Source organism: Nelumbo lutea, chromosome 1 (genome assembly GCF_056320005.1).
Source record: "Nelumbo lutea isolate HS-2025 chromosome 1, American lotus-T2T, whole genome shotgun sequence".
Lineage (NCBI taxonomy): Eukaryota > Viridiplantae > Streptophyta > Magnoliopsida > Proteales > Nelumbonaceae > Nelumbo > Nelumbo lutea.
The window spans coordinates 108,282,602-108,304,505 of record NC_142684.1 but is presented as its reverse complement, the minus strand read 5'-3'; the positions used below and the strand labels follow the sequence as shown (position 1 = coordinate 108,304,505).

Here is a 21,904-nt window from a genome sequence, read left to right as displayed (position 1 = left end):
GCTGGCCTGGTATTTAGACTTTTGCAATGGGCCTGCCCGTACTTTTCCCTAAAAATTAACATTTTTATATAGTAGTAAAATGGGATAACTTCTACTAAAAAAAATCAAAAAAGGGTTGCCGCTCGTCTTCCTCCTCTGTACGTCTCTAGCAATGTCCCGTTGGATGGTACTAGAAGAATAGGAAGAGGTGGTGGAGGTGGGTCCTCCGTAGGCCGATCTAATTTCCGCAATGACAAGTATCAACGTTGCCATTTCCTACAAATTGGAAAAAAAATCATCAGTGATGAATCAATTTTTGGCTAAGTACCTCGCCATTTGCTCTGCTTCCAAGTGACCAATGACTCAGAGGCCAAAGTGGAGAACTTTTGCTGGATGAGGACCTGGATGTTGAGCTGACCAGGCCGAGTTGGGGGCAGATTAGGTGTCAAGTTGGGCAGGTTAGGTGCCGAACTGACTGGGCTGAACCTCGCGGTTGACTGGTGTCGAGCTAACTAAGCCGAGAGGGGCCCCTTGGCCCCCTATTTATAGTTCACCACGAGGCGATCAACGGTTGAGACCTGCTCGATCCAATGGCTCTCATGAAAACCGATTGCACGACACCCGAGGATGAAATTTGAGTCCATAAATAGCGTGATGTCCGCACATACACCCGACGTGACCTGGGTCATTACTGGTTGAGCCAGAGGTCCGACCAAAAGATTCGTCCAACAAATTGCCTAGACCTCGTGCCAAATCCACCTAGACTCGTCATGAACTCCCCGCACCGGGTCAAAACCCCTAGCTCGGGGAATGGGGGACAATTGATGAAGGATGATTTGGCCTGACCTAGTAAAAAGGGGACACATGAACACGACCTGACTAAGAGATGACAGCTCAGCCTGACATGCCTAGTTCGCAACAGATGTGCTCAGATATTCAACCACCTCGGCACAGGGTCACCTCGGCCCCAAGGCACTTCGGCATTCAATCCAGTTCAGAAACTAAAAAGTATCAGCTCGGGGAAACCGACCTGGACCACTATGTAACAATCTCGAAATTCTCTCCAACAGACCCCAAACCTCATGGGGCCACGCCGCGTAACGATAAGCCTTATCTCCTCCCTGTCCGGTTTGGGCGGAATTGATAAGTTTTATTAGTTGATAGCGTTATCCCCCAATTAAAGCGGAAACGGATCCCATCATGACGAAGATCACAGAACCAATCCGCAAGACCCGCGAGGACTTAACTATATAAAGGCTCCAACCCTGAGGGCACAAGGTACGCGTGATTTTTCTGCTCTCTAGCTCTCTAGCTCTCTACACTTTCAAAGCTCTTAAGCTCGCATCATATTACTAACTTAAGCATCGAAATGACCTCACCGGGTTAGCCACCCTGGGTTCTCTGATCTTGTCTTGCAGATTCACCTAGTTCGCCGTCTGATCGGAAGCCAGATCACCCTCCAGCAGGGAGCAATCAGATCGTGCTACATCAATCAGCAACTGCAATATGGTTTTCCAACTAATTAAGCAGTTTTCTGGCTCAATTTGTAAATTATTTGTCTTTTTTGCATGAACCTCATTTAGGCATTATCATATTGTTCAAAGCAGAGGAGGAAGATGACCAACAATGTCGATTGCCCTTTCAAACAAGGGTAATGTCACTTTTGATTGTCTTCCTCTACCTCTATGTAAGTCCTCTGGCGATGGCCTACCACCCTACAAACCAAAACTGTGTAAATCCTCTTCCCTGACAGTCGTGTACCTAATGCAAAGAAAGACGATTATAAACTTCAGGCAACCAAGAATAGGGCTTGGGAAACAAATTCGAGATAAGAAAACAAGAAAATCAATCATTTCAATCAGGCCCCAACTCTAAAGAACTGCACATCACAACTTCCATTAACGTGGAAATATCCATCCGTCAAGGCTATACTATACTACACACCCCACTCTATCTTGCACACCTGAAGAAGAAACACAGAATACTTCGATTGATGTGAACCCAATAGAACTACCGATGTTGGAGGAAGTACTGGCATACACCGTCTTCCCAATTGGATTCGTTGCAATTCCCACAACGACAAGTATCGGCATACCATGATTATCTGCATTTGAAGCATAGATCTATAAACTGTAGGCCATCGCCATGAGGAGGTTTGTGAATCCAACGTTTTCGAATCGCCATTGACCCAGATGGTTGGACGGTTTGGCCCGGGAACTGTCCAGGCAACCGGTTCCGTTTTACCCCAAACCTGGAATCTAGTAAAAAACCGTTGAAAAAGTCAACAAACTATTGACCCGGGCAATCGAACCTTCGACCCATTCAACAGTATTTTACCATTTTTTATTTTTTTATTTTTTTTAATTTTGCTGCCAAAACGGGTTGTCTGTTCAAATCGGGCAGTCGAATCATCGACTCGAAAACTGGTGGTCAAAACGATTCCGTTTCTGGGTCATTTTTTAAAATGTTATGTGAACCTAAAATTTAAGAATATCTTCCTCTGCATCTGTACACGATTGTCTAAGAAAATGATTTATACAGTTTTGGCTGGTAGGATGGAAAACCATCGCTGGAGGACTCACGCAAAGGTAGAGAAAGATGATGAACAGTAACACTGCCTTTGTTTGATATTTTTCTCAAAAAAATACCCATTTTAATTATTATATAAAAATAGTATTTTTTTATTGATATTAAGGACAAAAAGTCTGTTATTATCCCTATCTATTGCATTCATATGACCAGAAGCAGTCAGACACGATTCTGTAAGTGAAGTAATTATCGCCGTCAGACATGATTCTGTAACTGAAATGATTATCACCGTCGGTTCAAGTAATTTCACTTTCGGCAAACAAACTTCTACATATGGAATTGGTTTCGGCCATTTCTTCACTCCTACTTCCATATTTCCTTCATTTGGTCATTGTGCTTCATTGTTACCAGACATTCCTACTAGAAGGTGTGGATGTTGAGTTGTTCTTTGAATGTGGTGATCTTTCATTTATTATTCACTGGATTCTCTTTACATGCTGCTGCTGATCGAATTGATACGTTAAGAGCAAAAGATTCGATCCTGACGTAAAACTGGCTAGTGTGAACTCTTTCTCCAAATAGCTTATCTTAATAAATTAGTTTTTCATTAGCTTTATCAAATTTTTATTAATTTAAGAATATTTGCTCCACTTTATTTTTTAAAATTTTTGATAAACGCACATTTAACTAATCTTATTTCCACTATATCTTATCGAAATGTTGCCTGTGCTTGCCGCTAGTTTTCCTCTTCTAGACAAATGTATCTCACCCTCCAGAAAAAGAAAAAAAAAAAACTTCATATATTAACCCTTGGCTGTTCTTTTTGTATTAGGGTTCGACTGTAATATGGAAAAGATACAATATTTAAAAAAATAAATGACCAATAAACCAGAATCATAAATTTGATAGTGAACATAGTATTATTTATCAAAATAAATAAATGGGCTTTAATTGGTCGAGACTCTTTTCATACCATATCTTTTCTACATCATAAATTTTCCCTTTGTATTAGCGTACTAACACCATCCAATCTTGAATATTTTTTGAAGAATAAGATCCACTTCGAGGTTTGGTCTATACGAGCTTAGAGCTCATCTTAAAAGTTAAAACTACTCTTTCAGCCACACAGCATATACATACACACAACCTAAGGCTCCTACTTCTATCCTGGTTTATACTTATTGGAGATAAAACACTTTAAAATTCTTACAAATCCTACAGGATTAGTCTAAATACAACCTACATAATTCATATATTTACTTACCAATTTAATCAAATTAATTATATCTAACAATTTGATTTTTAAAATGTGATCCTTAGTGTTCTGATTTTTAACCGTGGGGCTTTGTCATGCCAGCTGATGAAAATCTATAGGGAGAAAAACTGTCCCATGGCTAAAAGACATCAGAAACAAAAGCAAATGAAAGGTGGAAAGCTAAAAATTGCAAGTACATTTCATTGTTTTATTTCCCTGTAAGAACCAATCAAATGAGATGATACACGGTAACTGGAATGAACCCATTACTTCCAAAAAGAAACAATATTACTATCCCAAACAATTCCCCCTCCCCCTCAATGCCTGGTCAACTTGTCCCAATCAAATAAATAGATTGATATTTGATACATCATACATACATGAACCTGAAAATGTGGAATGTGGAGTTAAAAGGCTTGTCTCAAACAACCCCCTCTATATCTAATCCATCCTCTTCATCTACAGTTAAATCTATTTTTGATCAATCTACACTCAGGATATACACATTCCGCAGCTGTATAATGAGAGCCCCAGCTCCAGGAGATTCAATAGAAAAGCGAAGGAAAAATGCAAACAAGGAGCCATTGCTTCCAAAAGAATTAATCTGCCCCACAAGTCTACCAACTAAATCTGAGATCCATTGACACCGGACATTTCTTTCTGACATAAGCAATCCGGCAGAGGGTTCACATAAAATGATTCTTCCGATCGAAATCTGTCCATGCCCCTCGTTCCCGAGATGGGGCCTTTCCTTCGACGTGGGGACCCCTGCCTGTCCACAACATATATGACAAAGTTATATCCAAAAACTCCACATGAAGGAAATATTTACAACAAATTTAAGACACCTACCACACACAAGTAGCATGTCCATTTAGGCTGTGTTTGGTTTGAAGGAAAAAGTAGGTAAAGGAAAAAAAAGGCAGGGAAACCTTTACAAGCCTTGTATAGGTTTTCATACCTTTCCCTACCTTTTCCTTCAAACCAAACATAGCTTTAATGGATGCGATCAAGAAATACCTATGTCATTAACTATACAATTTATTATTGCATTCTGTTGGACAGTTCAGGGTAAAATGGTTATAGAATAAGGATAGAAAAGGAGACATCCATCTACTGGAGTAGAGATCATCCATTCAAGTTGACTTTTGGCCTAACAATTCTCAGTTGGAACCACAGACAGGAAGCAATGTAAGCTCTTGCTTGATAAACTCATGGACTAAAACATCTTAAATTCAAAAATTTGCCTTCATTCAATCATTTATAACTGAAAAACAGAGTAGCTTTAGTATCCATGTACCGTCTTCTGTGGATTTCAACTATTCGATCAGAAAGACCTTTTCCTTCTTTTAGTGATCCCCTTACAACTTTATCAAATAGACGGACAAGTGCTTTCCTGGAAAAGGAAGAAAAACAGAAACGATTTAATAAAATACCATTAAAGGACAAGGATTATTCATGGCAGCAGAGAAGATGCCTTGCCTGTCAGGAGAAATTGTTTTCCTGTGCCCCAGAAAACGACGGTGACCTTCAACTGCCCTTGCCATGTTCCCAGAGTAGGAAGGGACAAAGACATCACTTTCAACTGATACTATATAATCTAGTGCAGCCATCTGAGATGCATGACCCATAAAAGGTTCAAGCTCATCCACTGATGCTAAATTCTCCTGTCAAAATATTTATGAGAAGTGAGCAAATATCCTTGCCATCAAAATCAACCATTAGATCCAAAAATTTGATTGCTAAACATTCCCACCCATGATATTGAAGTTTGTTAACAGAATATTAGTATTTCTTTCCCCAAGTCCAATTGCTAGATGACTGCTGTAAAATAAAATAATATTATGGCTACATTAGGTTGCATGTAAAACGAGGAAAGTCAAATGGTGCCCTTGGAAAATGATATTCGATAGGTCAATAAATCATTTTCTTAACTTGGGGAGGAAAAAAAAAACAAAAGGTGGTGATGTATATGGATGTCACTAAATTTGGAATAAGATAATCAACCCCCTTTTCAAATGCCTTGAGGAAGATTATAAGACAATGTTTTAAAAACCGACCCGGAGGCTAAACCGTTTGTCTCCAGGTCATGGGTCACCGGTTCAACCGTCCAGATCGAACAGGTCAGACCATGCCACATCAGCATCTATGTATTTAAGGTATATATATTTGGGGAAAATTCCCGATTAGTACCCTGTACTATGTGACTAATGCCACTTCGGTCCCCGAACTTTAAAATGCGACAATTCAGTCCCAAAACCCTGCTTTTTCCATTCAAGAAAGTTGGGGTTACATTGAGTGGGTATTTTGGTAACCCCAAGTTTCTTGAATAGAAGAGGCAGGGATTTGGGACTATTAATTTTTTTTGTCAATGTTTGGATAGTTGATAAAGAAAATTAGATGACACTCGAAGGGCATTTGTCTTTTTAAAGTGTCACTTAACGGCTGATTAACAGCTAGTTAACGGCAGGTACTGGATTGTCATGTTTTGAAAGTTAGGGTACTGAATTGTCGCATTTTAAAGTTTGGGGACCAAAGTGACACTAAACCCAAAGTACAGGTACTAATCGGGAATTTTCCCATATATTTATATACATACATATATATGTGTGTGTACAAATACATATTTTATCAATAAATAATGTATAATTATGTCTTAGATATGTTATATGTATTCTTTTATATTTAATTTATGTTTTTTAAATTAATTTTTTGTTTATAAAAATATTAAAAATTGCGATTTGAGGCCGAAAAAGGGGTTTTTTTCCGCAAAAATAGCAGGGCAAGGTGCCATGCATAGATCTCGAAAGAAAAACATTTTCTGCAGCCAATTACATGCAAACAAACACTGCCTCTGTCTCCAAAGAAAAACATTTTCTCAAAACATATGATCTGCAGGTTGGATCAGAATTATCCCTCCGGATCAATATCATTGAATTGTTTGTCAAAGACCCATTGGCCTTGGTTCCGAGGATTATGTGCCTCACAAACAAGTCACTCAATTTCATTGACTTCACCACTGAAACCTTTTCATCCAGGCTTGGGACTGACAATGTAAGACAAAGTTTCACCTAAATGGAAAATTTCTGTGATAAGACTTTGTCAAGGAAAGAAGGAGATAAAGCCACCATACTGAGATCTTTGACATCCCTTTTTTCCCTTGCAGTTATCAGAATGGGCTGCAGAAAATTTAAACACCATTGCAAAACCTACATCAACATGCCTCTTCCAACTGTGGGTACAGTGATTTCCAATTAAATTCTCTTTCTTCTATAGGAAACGTTACACATTTAAAATACAAGACAGAGAATATCATTACGCACAGAATATCATGCAAGAAAAGATTATTGCATGCTCATCCCCTCCGGATGCCCCTTGTGATTTAATATATAATGCACGGTACATTTAAAAACTATTTATCAAAAAAAAAAAAGGTACATTTAAAAAGTCCATGTCCTTGGAAATATGAGGATAAAGGTTATTAAAAAATCTCCAACAAAACTAATGGTTTACAATTGGAGATATAAAATTAGGAAAGAAATTCCGAGGTTTGTTTTTATTAATGCCATATACCATGAGATTTCCATAAATGAAAATTCTAGTTTAGATCAAAAGGCTAAAACAGTAAAATCTTCATGCCCATTAACAAAAACATGATTTCACGAAATTGTTTCCCCATAACAAAACCGAACATCAAATTCAGCAGTTTATACACCTACTACCACCACGCAGACTCAAAGAAACATTAATCAAAAAGATTTAACTGCTCCATATGTTTTTATCACAGGAGCCTCTACCACTATCAAGAACTGGCAATTGACAAAAATTAATTTCTGTGGCTCCTAGTTGCATAAATTAAATGATATAAAGTCTCCTGCTAGTTATTTTGTATTTTCCGGTTCTAGCCATTTACATGGAACAGAAGCATGAATGATATGCAAAACTCCCTATTCATGTTTTGGGTGTTTCAAAAACACAAAGCACAATGCCCATGTGCTGCCATGGTTTGAGATCCTCCCCCAACCAACCCCAAGGTCATCACAATGGAAGATGAGAAGATTACATACCAATTAGGATCCAAAATTTGTAGTATTGAAGTACACCAGCATCACAATAACTTAGCTAGAAAAAGTTAAAAACATTAACCAATATAGAGAAGCACCATTCGAAACTCCATACCTTACTCATTAATATTGGAAAGCGGGATCGAAGCTCAGAAATTTGATTATCACCACCATATATCTCCCCTGCAGCAATATATATGGGTGTATTGGAAGGGTATCCTAAAGCAATTATGAACATTGCAACCTCCTTTGGAGTTAACGGACAAAGTCCCCTTGCCCTCTGTTCAATGGGATCTATATCCTTCACTTTCCAATATGCAGTATTCTCTCTACAAGAGTAATATAATAATAATTATGAGTTACCTTTTCTTGAAAAAAAAAATTATGGAAGAAAAAATAACAGGTTTAAGATCAGTGCAAGACAAGGGAACATTTTAAAAAAGGAATGCTTCTCAAAAGAATATATAAGTAATTGACTTTCAGTAAAGCCCCCAAAGAAAACCTCATACCTAATGGTGGCTAATTCCTCTGCTTCTACAGGAGACAAACCATGTGTGCATCCACTAAAAGCAAGCATGTCCTTCTCATAACGCAAATGTAAAGCAATAAAACGACCATAGGACCTCATCCTCTCCACCAACAACTGCAAAGTAGTAGATTAAAAAATCATATTATTGCACCAATCACAGCAAAGGTGCTGACAATCAAAGAAACAAATGGATATCATAGTTTAAGCATTTACTTTTCCCATGGCCTCAATGTGAGGGGCAAAACGAAGAGCCTGATAACATGCACGGCAACGTAGCTTCTGAATGTCTGGGGGCAGATTATTATTTGCTAGGCGAGAGTCAGATTTAGCTGCCCGAATGACCTAGAAAAGATGAATTGAATAAGACGAGGCCACGAGTATGGATCAAGTTGGTCTGGACTCTGGAGTCTGGACAAGTATATGAACAAGAAATACCTGATACTCTTCCCACATGTGAGCTATCTCATCCTGGTAGTAGTCTATACCTGACCAGCTTCTGAAGTGTTTAACGGCTCGAGTAGCAGTTGCCAAGTCTTTCGGGAGTTTTCTGACTACTTTGACATCATTAGCCAGCGCACTTATAAAATGATTCTCATCAAAGACATCAGAGAAGTTGCTGACATTTAAACAAGTCCTTTAACTTGTTAGTTATGTAGTACTTTGGGAAAAAATATATATATATCAATATGAGAATCCCCACCTAGAATCTTGCCAAAATGAACGCTTATCAAGTTCTGGAATAACAAGAGTGGCATTTATGATACGAGCCACAGCCACCATGTCACAAATCTGCAGCTCAAAATGAAAACTTTTTTCAGCTAAGGACAGTGGCTTATATACTGATAAATACATAATGCGCTACCATCAAAATTCTTGCATATTCAGGTATATGTGTGATTTCCTATAAAATGGTAATTACATAATAATGGCCCCTGATAGATGGTATAGTGAAGCAGGATTTATGTAGTGGTGTAACTGTATTTGCTCTGCTAGTTTACATTTTGGGATTGCTAACCAAGGCTAGCAACTCCATTGGATTTATACACATTTATGTATCCTCTAAATTATATATATATATATATATATATATATATATATATATATATATATAATTTATCAAAAAAAAATTATATGTGTGTGTGTAAAACAGGATTTAATGGTTTATGTAGACTACCCCATATAATTTGGATCAGGCTTCATCAAGTCAAGTTTCTCATTCTAATCTAGTTTTTATTTTATTTCTTTTTCTTGATCACTTTCCTTTCTCTCTAACATAGACATGGAGCCTTTAGGAGTACAACCTGTAAACTTCAAACAAACCATTGACTTGAAACTTCTCATGATGGCAATAGATATAGTGCACCAAATCCTTATATTAGGATTTTAACATCCATAAATCCAAGATAAAAGATAGTAGTACAACAGTTTGTAGCCAACATATATAACTACAGAGGCTTGGTGTCTCCTAAAATAGCCAAGATGAGAAATTTCAGCACCACAATGTCAGGCTTGACGTCTCCTGGCTGGGCTGCATCATCTTCCTAATAAATAAATGTATTAGGCCTTTACCACATATCAATGGTACGGCTACCAAATCCATTGATATATCTTTAAACCAAAACAAGATTTAACATTTCATTTGACAACTTTTAGGGATATAAGCATAAGTATATGCATCTGAGGAGGATTGACTTAATTATGTGTTGTAGGTGTCTGACTGACTGACTAGAAAATCCACAAGGCAAACGCTATTTTTTTTAAGAAACATAATCTTTATATATTTATCAATAATATAGTAAATTACATATTATGTAATATTTTTTGTATTTAGTGAATTAGAGACCAGTGCAAAATTGTTATATATGCATCTATAGCCAATTGCTTTTCCCCTTTTTATTACAGATAATCTGAATGGTAGTATTGTTATTATTTCCAGTACCATAGATTTACAGGTTGACCTTAAGCTAATTGTTATAATTTATAAACATTTCTAGCATAAACTGACATGTAATTTGTTTTCAACAACACAGAGAAAAGACAATTAGAACTGCAACATGGATTTAATTTCCTAGTTGATAATTGGGAAGTTGATCCAACTTCATTAACATGCAAAGCAGTTATGAACCCATACTCCAAGTTGTCAAAACATCAACAACAAAGATTCTAATTTCTCATTAATGAATCCAATGATAATTGCCCCGCTTTATTTTCTTGAAAGGCAGCTCAACAACTAACATCATGGTTCTCTTCTTCAGACTAGAATTTAATTTAGACATGATGAGAGGTAGCACATCAAAAGGGACACAAGCCTGAGTCTTACCCAAATGAGGAAAATTTTAACCAGACAGCAAACAAGAGCAGTAGCCAGTAACAATATTAGACTTCAATAGTCCTCATCTATTCATTGAAATATTACATCAACCATTTCATGCTTCTAAAGGCATAGGAAATGCATAGATTTTTCTTTCTGATAAACATGTACAACTATGACATGCTAAGTTATTTCTTTTTCCATTTAACCTTTCCTAACAAATACCCTTGAATGAGAAATGGACTATAACTTTATGAGCAAGATCAGGTTCATGGGAATCTTGATTACAACAGAACCTTTTAACAGATTCTACCCAAAAAAAAAAACAGAACCTTCTAACAGAAGACAGAGAGAATCATACTAACCCCAGCCCGCATCTGGTTGAGTCCACCGTTGGTATGAACAAGCAGATAACCACGTGACTCTGCAGGAGCTGATAAAAATATGTATTTGGTAAGAGAAATACGTGTTTAACGATTGCACATTAAAAGAAAAGCAACCCAAAATATATTTGCCTAATTGCCTCACATGAATATGATGGACCGGGCTCAATGCAGGGTACAAAGTCGCGAGGGCGAGGAGGCTTCCACAACTTGCTGAGATCCAAAATCTCCCTCGCACCATTCAACTGTCAAGTCTAAGGGAGTGAAAACATGAAAGATGCATGACTACTCTGTATTAACAAAAATATTCTAAGTAAAAGGTACTTGGTCCCTATAGGATACGGGATGGATTAACTACTGCCACAATCAATGTGGGTTGAAACTTTTTGCAGAAAATAAACAAGTATATACGCATTAAAAATAACTTGGACAAGTATAAATCAACTGAAAAGACTAATGAAAACACGAAAACCTTGTGTAAAGGAGGAGGAACTTTGGACAATTGTGGCGGAGAGAACTCTTGTGTCCAGCTTAATTCATTTTTCAACCTATGGTACCCGACTTCATGTTGCTGCGATATGAACAACCCCAGATCAGAATACAATCTCATCTCGTAGTCCAAACAGTAACACTGCTGAACTATTAATTATTTGAAAAAATAACTTGGCAAGAAAAAAAAAAGCAAAAGACATGATGTTAAAGAAATGATAGAGAAGATAAAAAATTAAAAAGGAAAAAAGAGCAGAAATTCTTCATTATAAAGATAATCAAAAAGAACAAAATTATGTAAGCTGATCCTTGGCGAACACCTCTAATCCACCATTAAACGAAAAGGAAAGAAAAACAAATTAATAATAGAAGGAATAGCAAAGTGAGATAGAGATCAAAAGGCTGATCTTCTCGGAAACTAAAGTGAGGAGACACAAAAATAGTGTGCCTGATAAATCAAAACGTAAGAAACCACAGAAATTGCGAAGAAACTGAAAGCCCTAACCGGCACTGTGAGAAATGGAACGGGAAGTGCTCAAAGAAACAAAGAAAAGAAAAAAGGGGACAGAGAGAAGATGGAATACTCTAGAAGAGAAAGACGAGGGAGGAGAAAAGAAGTTCAGGAATATTGGAGTGAATACTCACCGTGGGGAGCTTGTAAGAATCGGAAATGGTTCGGAGCTTGGAAGAAGGAAAGACGTGTACGTGTACAGAGAATAGAGCCACTAGAGCTATAGCGCATATTGCCACCATCAACACCATCCGCAGCAGTACCAAGGGCCTATTCTTCCGTTTATGCATCTCTCTCTCTCTCTCTCTCTCTCTCTCTCTCTCTCTCGTTAAAGCTAAGCAACGGAACAAGCACAGACAACAATTAGCAGAAGCTCCTCTATTCCTCAAGGATTTTAATGCCAAGTGAAGAGTCACGCGGAGAAGTGGGGTTTTGTGAGCTTCTTTCCAGCTTCTTCTACTCCTTACTGTTCCAGTTTTTATTAGTTCCAGCCTTTGCTTTGCTTTTTCTTTATCTATTGTTAATAACAAAAAAAGAAGGGTTAACGGTGACTCTGTAACTAGAAAAATAAAAGAATAGGGAAAAACCATTTATATGTTTCTATTAATTTTATGATAAAAAAAAAGTTAAAAGAGAAAAAAAAAAAATAAATAAAAAAACGAGAGGGAACGAGAGTAGTAGAACTGTAGAAGGAGAGAGGCTGATTCGAAAACGATCGAACTCGAAACGTAAATGCAAATGCACTGCTATCGATTTCTTCCAAGCTCCAATTAAATTAGCGTGTTTAAACTTTAAACCATGAGCGCCCAACCCCACCTTGATTCATTAGCCATCACTTTCATTAAACAGAAAACGTCACAATCTTCTGGCTGTACAAAATTTGGAGCCAATAGGGTAAGGCGCTCCTGGTTTTATTCATCAATCGATCTATACTATATTTCTCTGTGTTCCGTAACTTCTTACAAAAATTTATTTACTTCCAACGCTCATCAATGGCCCCAATATAGAAATTGGAAAGATAAATAAAAGATTGTTTGATTAGATTAAAAAACGAAAAGTGATGTTGAGATGGATTTTACTTTTTTTCCTTTTCTTTAATTCTTAAGATAAGACACCACTTCTGCACTCCACGTTATTTCTAGTAGCAGTATTTCCTTTAATCGATACAAATACTTGTGCTTCTGTAGGCTGGACTGTAGTTCTGTGGTCGATGAATTTTCTTGAAATGAGGCTAGTGAGTGGATGTGAATGTGATGGGCATCCATGTCCAGGGTTTGATCAATTTTCTGAACTACTTTTCTTTCTTTCATCATTTACCCTTTTAATTCAAATCCTGAACCTGAACTAATTGATCAACCCATGTCACGTGGCTTTCCGAGCATCTGATTGGAATAAACAAATAATGGGATCTTCTTCCTCGCAACGTATCTTGAATTCTTAATTGGCAAGGAATTTGTATTAAACTAATCCTTGTTAACAGAAGGAACGTGAATTGCACAAGACAAAAGACAAAGGATTAAGGTAGTGCAGACAGAAGTTTTGTTAGTGGTTAACAAATTGGAGAAAAAAAAAGCATCCATGTCTATTTTCCTGCTGTTCACACAAGATCAAGCAAAAGCAAAGCTCATTAAGACGCCCCCGGTGGTGGGGCAAGTGTATTAATCAAAATCTTGCTTCATACAATTGTCTTGTATCATTGCTTTGGTTGCTAATTACATCATCTTATCCTGCAAAAAGAGGATATTGGCATCAAGTAGATAACCATATCAAATCATCAAGGGACGGAAGATTCACAACAACAGAAAAGGAGAAATTTTTAACTTGAATAGCGCAAAATTCTCTTGATTTTTTTTTTTCGAGGGATGGGATGAGGTCCGATCCTACCCGACCCATTTTACATTGATACTTTACATCCGGTAGCAAAACAAGAATGAATAAAAATAATTAGGGCAGAATGTAAACAATGGGCTACTTCAGATTTCAGTACAAGATAAGGGAATGTCCACTTTGTTATATGGCTCGTCTGGTATTCTGTACGGGGCCCAGAATCCCTCCCCCTCTATCTAATAATCCGAATTCCTCTATTAGCTGTAATATGTATGTCGATTAAACATTAGAGATGGACCAGATGGTGCGATCCCGTGGACGTGGAGGCCCCACATGTTGTTGCAGCACACTTGGCCAACCGACCGATACTCGACGCTCCACATCCTACGTTCCTCAACGTAACCGTGTAACGTTCAAAAAAAAAAGGAAAAACGAAGCAATTCTAATCGGCTTGCTTTTCAAGATAAAGGTAGGTGACAGGAGATGAGATCGTACTCTTGTAGTGATCAATAGTTAAGCCATTTAATTCTGATCACGCCTTTCGAAAATTGACACGCGGCATTAGATCCTAACATCGCCTTATTCTTCCCTTGACCTGGAGAACAGTTTCCTTCCCGCCTCGCCTTCGGCCTTTGGCGGTTTGTTGTTTGGCTTTGGCATTCTCCGATGTCCGAATTCCGAGCACCGATGTGCTTACAAAACAAAACAAAGGAATGCACGTGCAACGTTGGCAATCTCGAGTAGAGAGTAGAGACTTGATCAATCGGAACAAGAACCCGAATGATGCACGACACGTTGATTTGCTTCGGATGGAAAATATTCAATCAGCATCAATTGTGATTAGTGCTATTCATTCAATCACAATCACTGAAAGTGTGAAACCATGCATCAATAAGGCAATGGACAGTGATCTTAACAGAACTTAACGAACCGGTTATCGATTACCGGGATCCTTTGCTGGATATCCAATGGAAATAAATATTGACGGTCTCCTTTGAATTTGAAGGGTGTGATTGTGAAATATAAACGGCATACGGTATTTATGCAGCAATCTGTCCAAGGTGAATTTTTATTGGGGAGATTCAGCCATGGATCATGGATCAGCCCGTTGATTGATAGGTAACCAGTAGATAGAAAGTGAGACCATAAGCCTAAACGCCGTGAAAAAAAAAAGGAAGATGAATGGGAGTATCAGTAAAAGCTGGAGACAGGCTACATTTACTTGATTCGCCACCATCACCAAGTTGTTTTTGTCGGTGTTAGGCTGGTAGCAGCTCCCGCTTCCCAGAGTCCAAAGTCCAAACTTTGTGTTTTTGTTTTGTTCCTTGGCTTGTTGCTTGATAATCCCACGTCAACAACGAGTTTACCGCCCAAAAGTTTCTTAATCTGGACGAGTATGGAAATGCGACTAACCCTTTTATTTTGCCACCGCCACCCTCTCATCTAATTTGGAGCTCTCTGGATCAGAGTCATCAGACACTTCAATCCCACTGTTTACTGGCATTAGCCATATAGCCGCACATCGTTTCAAATATAAAGTACCCACATAAAGGGGGTTAACATTGACTGTTCGAGCCCAACAGTATACGCCGTTGAGACAGCATTCACCCCATGGTTTTTAGTAAAAATAATTTAATATATAATTACTAATTTATTTATTTTCATGATAACGTGGCATTTTTAGAGATTCTCTACACAGTATAGGCTGTTGGCCCCCAACAGCTAACCCAAAGTTTTTCCCATAAAAGATTCTTTTGGACGAAAGTGCCAATAATAATCAACCACGTCGCTGTTTTTTTATTTAAAATTAAGGGAGTCCAGACCTTAACGACCGTCTAGACTCCAAAACTTATTCATTTTGGTTTAATTTAATCGCCCTTTTTGGCACATCCCACTTTCCAAGTTTTTCTTCATTTTCGTTCTGCTTTCTCTCTCCCTCACATTCAAAGTTCGCCTACATCAACATCATCGCATATCGCCATTGCAATCGAGCCATCGTCATTCGTCAGCGGAAACAACCAGTCTTTCTTGACCACCGCTCATTCCCCTCACCGGAGATCACCGGCTTCTTTTCATTATTCTTTCATCATTGGGATATTGGAGGATCTAGGCGGAGGAGACCATGGAAGAAGAGCTTACGGAAATGACAGGCGACTGTGACGATGATGAAGAGGAGGAAGATGGGGATAGGTGGTGGTATGGCCAATTTTGTGTATTCTGTTCTAAACTAAACATCATAAGAAGGAAGGCCATACATAATCCCAATTGCTCCTGCTATACCTCGGCTTCTATTTTGATGGTATGCAATCCGGTCACTCCTATCTAGCACTTGTGTGGTTCCTGAAAAGTATCATAGATGGAGAAGATGAAGAATCCCCGGGGGCTTGCCCGGCGTGAACACTCCGACGCTTAAGTTAGAATTCTATGAAAGATGCAAAGAGATGATGAAGGCTAAGAGTGCAGATGGCGCGAATATATTGAAGTTACCTCTGTTTCTTGAGATTGGGCTTCTAATAACAGAATTTGGTTGCATCAGGCCCACTAGCCTCTGACAGGGCAGGTATAACCACCACTGTCATCTTGTCGCAGCAGTTACAGGCAGGGCTGAGGTGGCACATGCGGGGCCGTCATTGCAGGGTACGTGCCTGTCAGGTGTAAGGCATCATCTAAAGGTGGTAGGCACGACACTGTCTGACGAGGGACATGGTTGTTGTCCCCCGATTTGTCTGGTACGATGGTCGGGCAAGAGATCTTCTGTTAGACAGTTTTGTATGCCCTTAGCTTCAATCAAAATTGATGTACTTTATGAATTTATTGTAAATGAATAAAAGTACATATTTGATTCATGTTCCCTTGGTATGTTTCTGTGTATTACCCTTAAACTGGACACTTTTTGAGACTCGTGTTAGTTTTGAATGTTCACAACCAGTGGGTCGGTCTGGGGAGACTTATCCTGACAAGGCTGACACTGTGGTGCCACCAAGTCGGTTGGGGTGGCTTGTCTCAGCTACCGGGGTGAGACCCTAGACACATACAGTGTGGGATTAATTGAATCTTTGAACTGGACCAGATTTCCAGTATTGTCCTGGACCTTGGAGATTGATGGGCAAAACTGGAAAGTTACACCCGACCCCTAGACTCGATTATGATACTGCACTAGGTGTCGGATCGGGCTGTCTTTGATGTACCAATCAGTGACATCCTTAGCGGGGTCAAAACCTAGGTATGTTGGGAAAATCTGAGAATTCATTTGAGTGGGTGATCATAGTGACAGGATCAACCCCTTTGTTAGACAAAGGTAATGATCGGGGATGCACTCTCACTGTTGGAAACCAAGACTGCCGGTAGCCAATTTCAACCGTTGAAATTTGTTTTGCAAAATATATTTTATATGAGATATAAAAGTATATATATTATGGTTTCTAAAATGTTTGCAAAAGGGTTTTAATTCCCGGGATCCATATAAGTGGAGAGTGCAGCACTGTTCCTTGTAGCCGAGGGAGAGGTCCTCTCTTGTCGGGCAGTGTATGATCATTATGGGCTGAGAGGTTAAGTGTAAGACCATTGAGGATAATACCTGATGGGCTAATCTTGCATCTGCCCACAGTCCCTGGGTGTTACAAGGTGGCTTGGCCCAGGGACCACTTAGGGTAAGTGTTGGGCCCATAGAGCCCATTTGATGGATTTCAGGGGGTGCACTGTCTTTAACAGTGTATTCGACCAAGTCTTGCAAAAAAGGCTAGGCCGAACCCATGTGGCTGATGTGTAGATCAATGCTTGGGTCCCATGCCATACAAGGAAGCCCAACTGGGCAGCAGTTAGGAAGGTTAAGTGAGCACATAAGCTTAATGGGCCTAAAGCCCATTTCGAACTGGGCTATTAATTTAGTTAATTAAAGGGGCGAATTCTGAGATTGATTAGTAATTAGGATAGGGTCTTAATACTATTCACTCAGAGAGTCCAGATCTGAATGTGATTCAGATCTAGAAACCTCCTAATAAGATTAGGATAAAGCTAATCTAATCTGCAAATAAGATAAGGGTATATCCTTATCATTAGAAGAGAAGGCTGATCCAAATATGATTTGGATAAGCACCTCCTAATGGGATTAGGAGTTGATCTTTTCAAGTTAACAAAAGGAAGGAGGAGGCGGCAGCCTAGAGAGAGAGACCAAGAAACACATCAGATCCTCTTTAGTGCTGAAATCAAGAAGAGAGAATTCTGCACCCTGCGAATACTCTCTTGCCGCCTCCCTGCTCTTGTCGCCCTGTTTGCCAATTCGATCTCCAGCTGTGGGAGAAGTCAAGATTGGATCTTGACATCAATTCTTTGAGAAAGGATTGAAAAGGGAGTTGTGCTCATGTTCCATCCTGCTATTTCTTGCGAAGGACAGAGTTCTTGGGGAAGAACACTGCTGATTCTGCTCCATCCTGCACTGCGCCATCTTCAGTGGGAGCAGTCTTTGGATCCTTCCTTGGGCGTGAACGCCTTTGTTGGGAGATATTGCTTCTTCGTATCAGGTATCATTCTCTCCCATTCCTTTTGGTTCATATCTGGTTCAGTTTAAGGTTCAAGATTTATCCTTGAAAATGTGATTTTCTAAATAGGGAATGTGATTCCCAGTTGAAGGGAGAGAAAAATTTTTGAAATTCGCCCCTTATTCCGCAATCTTTGGGCATCTATGTGATGGATCTCTCAACCCTTTAGTGGTATCAGAGCCACAGGTTCAAATCTTGAACCATTTTGTTTCAGATCTGAACCTGCGCAATTAGGGAGAAGCGTTCTACCCAATTTGCGCAGATTTGGTTTTGAGAAATTTGTTCCCAAATCAGATGGGCAAATAATCTAAAATTAATTTTAAATAAATCTGATTATTATTTAGAATTGTTCTTTATAATTTTCTTGATTTATGGGTTGTTCGTACAAGAGGAGATTGAATTCTTGGTTTGCGCAGGGAATCTGCGTTTTTGCAGTTCTTGATTTATTTTGGGTCTGTAAATAATTTTTTTTTATTTCCTAGACTCAATGTATAGGTATTCGATCTGATGTAATTATTAATAGAAATAGGATTTCTATTTATTTTTTATTTTGGATCGAAGGTGGCGGCGCAGAGAAGGAGATTTCGCAGATAAGAGAAATGCTATCTGCGATTTGCAATTTGTGAAACTGCATTCTGTGATCTAACCTCTGTTTTGCAGGAAGGATTGTGCGAACAGCCCTGTTTGACTGATTCTTGTTTTTCCTTTTACCAGTATTTAATTTCAGATTATTTTTTTGAATTAAGGATTTAATTAAAAATCAAACACTATACCCATTCGAACCAAGATTAGTTCAAAACTGTTTGGACCAATTCTAGGGTTTAATCAAGGCTGAATGTCAGCCCTAATTTCCCACTAATGGGCCTAAGGATTGATATTTAATTAAATGGTTAATTCGGCCCAGCCTGTAAAGGCACAGTTTTAAATAGTTAAAACTACAAAAGCCCATTTCAAAGGATAAAGCTATATGGGCCGAACTGGGTAACCCTAATTTAGCCCATATACCTAGATAATATTAATGGTTAATATTATGGAATTTTAACGGGCTTCCAACGGGCCTTACAGATAATTAATTGATTGGATCAATTTATCCCTGCATGTGATGTATGGATGTGTGATGTGCTGCGTACATGGGCCATAAGTACTTGGCCCATGCTCATTCGACAGTGGCTCTTGCGCACACCATGGCAGAATGCACATCATTGCCATGGTGTCCCTTTTGGTCATTGGATGACTTCCCTCAGTGGTGGGCCCCACACCTCATCAAGAGGTTGCATGCGGAACCCTAGCCGATTTAAGGCCCACCGAAATTTGGCTTTATGAAAGTCAGTGGAAGCCACTTTGGTTTGACCTAAATCAAACTAGGGCGTAATTTTGTTCCCTCCAGCTAATATGAGTGCGTGTGATAGGGAGATTCATATGATGAACTCTCTAAAGGCCTTCCATCATTAGCATGAGGATGGGTCCTTCAGTAATGAGGAAACGCACCAGAAAATGGGCTATCCATTTGCTGTTGGACTTGTCTGAGTGTTTCATAAGATGATAGGGGCGTCATAGACCGATGTGGGAGGGGCTTCACCAGAAAATGGGAACTCTCTCACGGTACCTTGGCGTTCACGAATATGATGGGTAAGCACTCACTGGACAGAAAGGTTTACCTGAAAACGGCTTTGAACATTGTCTGATAGAGGCCAAAGGGAAAACTCATATGATGAGTGGATGTGATCCTTCACAGAAAGGTGGTGGGGTTATGCAGCTGAAACAGTTGGCTCCATGCACCCTATGTGATTTCCCACATTTCCAGAGACAACCCGTAGTCTCCGTCACTGAGAGAGGAGGGAAATCTCAGAGATGAATAAATGGAAATGGATCATAGATTAAAATCCATATCTATGAAATGAACATGAATCAAATTAGGTTGTGGACTGATGTTTGCTCTTTTATCAGAAAATGGCAAACAGATCTTTTGCAAAACTACTTGATGACAACAAGTTGAAGGGCCCAAACTATGCTGATTGGTACAAGAACCTTATGCTGGTCCTAGCTTCTGAAAAGCTGGACAAAGTGGCAAAGAATCCTGCCCCGGAGCGTCCTGGTGATAGGGCTTCTGATGCCCGAAGGAGAGACTATCAAGAATGGGAGGAGAAAAACTCCCTTGCTCGGTGTTACATCATTGCCTCCTTAAACAACCCATTACAGAGGCAGTTCGATCAAATCGAACTTGCCAAAGACATATTGGACAGTCTCAGGACAATGTATGAAGAGCAGAATCGTTCTACTCGACAAAAGGTCTTGAAACAATTCATGATCGCACAAATGTCCAAGGGTCAACAAGTTCACGACCATTGTCTTTGGATGATGGGATACATCAACGAACTGGAGGCTCTTGGATCCGGGCTAGACCTTGCTACCCAGATAGATGCTATCCTTAACTCTTTGCCTCCTTCCTTTAATCCGTTCATCATGAACTATAACATGAACAAGCTGAATGTCAGCTTACAAGAGCTCAGCAATATGTTGCAAAGAGCTGAGGAAATGATGAGAAAGGATGAGCCTGCAGCCATGCTTGTTGAAGCTGGCAAGACAGGCAAGAGAAAGAGGAAGGCAAAGAAGCCTCAGAAGAAAGCCACTAAGAGCAAAATGCAGAAGAAAGACAAAGCATCGGATGCCTGTCACTTCTGCAAGAAGACCGGCCACTAGAAAAGGAATTGTCCTGCCTACCTGGAATCCAAGAAAGGTAACTTCGAAACTTGTGTTATAGAAACCAATTTGTTGGTAGCTTCTGCTTCCTGGTGTATTGACTCCGGGGCTTCGACTCATGCTTGTAACTCACTGCAGGGGTTCAAGGTAAGCAGAAGGCTGAGTGAAGGAGAAGTCACACTCTTCTTGGGGACTACTGCAACTGTTGCAGCCGTGGCCATACGAACCGTGGAATTAATTTTTAGAGAATGAATAATTGTACTGAAAGACTGTCTTTATGTACAAAATTTAAGGAGAATTTTGATTTCTGTCTCAAAACTGTGTGCAGATGGTTATTCTGTCTTCTTTAGTAATACGATTACTGTTAAAAGAAACAACAGATTCATCGCATACGGGGAACTGGAGAACGGTCTCTATGTTCTACATCATTCTCTAGAAACTAACATAACCGAAACTACGTCGGCTGAAATCCCTAAGAAGAGAACTCGTGATACAGTTAATCCCACGTGTCTGTGGCATTATCGACTTGGCCACATCGGTGTTGACCGAATCACAAGGTTGGTAAAGGATGGTCCTTTGGATTTTCTAACTGTAGAAGATCTTCCCACTTGTGAGCCTTGCCTACAAGGCAAGATGACGAAACGACCATTTAACGGTAAGCCTCAAAGATGTACAGGCACACTTGACCTAATACATACTGATGTATGTGGTCCCCTGAGTGTTAGGACAGGAAATCAACACGTGTATTTCATCACCTTCACAGATGATTTTTCACGATACGGTTACGTG

General features: G+C 39.2%; 1 protein-coding gene across 2 annotated transcripts; it reads right to left on the bottom strand.

Annotated features, from left to right (window-relative positions):
- Nucleotides 1-3,938: 3,938 nt before the first annotated feature.
- On the bottom strand, nt 3,939-12,711 carry LOC148876687 (O-fucosyltransferase 7-like). 2 transcript variants are annotated; one of them, XM_088962893.1, is made up of 12 exons: nt 12,185-12,534; nt 11,523-11,621; nt 11,196-11,295; nt 11,033-11,100; nt 9,057-9,145; nt 8,792-8,972; nt 8,570-8,698; nt 8,337-8,470; nt 7,943-8,156; nt 5,246-5,430; nt 5,064-5,159; nt 3,939-4,535 (listed from the first exon to the last, which is right to left on the bottom strand). In XM_088962893.1, the coding sequence occupies exons 1-12, from the start codon at nt 12,338-12,340 to the stop codon at nt 4,388-4,390; spliced, it is 1,599 nt and encodes a 532-aa protein (XP_088819019.1). In that variant the 5' UTR covers nt 12,341-12,534; the 3' UTR covers nt 3,939-4,387. The 2 variants fall into 2 exon arrangements, with proteins under 2 accessions (XP_088819019.1, XP_088819013.1); XM_088962887.1 differs by lacking the exons at nt 3,939-4,535; nt 5,064-5,159; nt 5,246-5,430 and adding an exon at nt 6,619-6,942 and having other exon boundaries at nt 12,185-12,711.
- Nucleotides 12,712-21,904: the final 9,193 nt, after the last annotated feature.

Coding starts and splice junctions, on each gene's coding strand:
- LOC148876687 (XM_088962893.1), bottom strand. CDS start 12,340: ATGCATAAACGGAAGAATAGGCCCTTGGTACTGCTGCGGATGGTGTTG. Junction 8,471..8,569: donor ACATTGAGGCCATGGGAAAA/GTAAATGCTTAA, acceptor ACTACTTTGCAG/TTGTTGGTGGAGAGGATGAG. Junction 8,157..8,336: donor GAGGAATTAGCCACCATTAG/GTATGAGGTTTT, acceptor TTACTCTTGTAG/AGAGAATACTGCATATTGGA.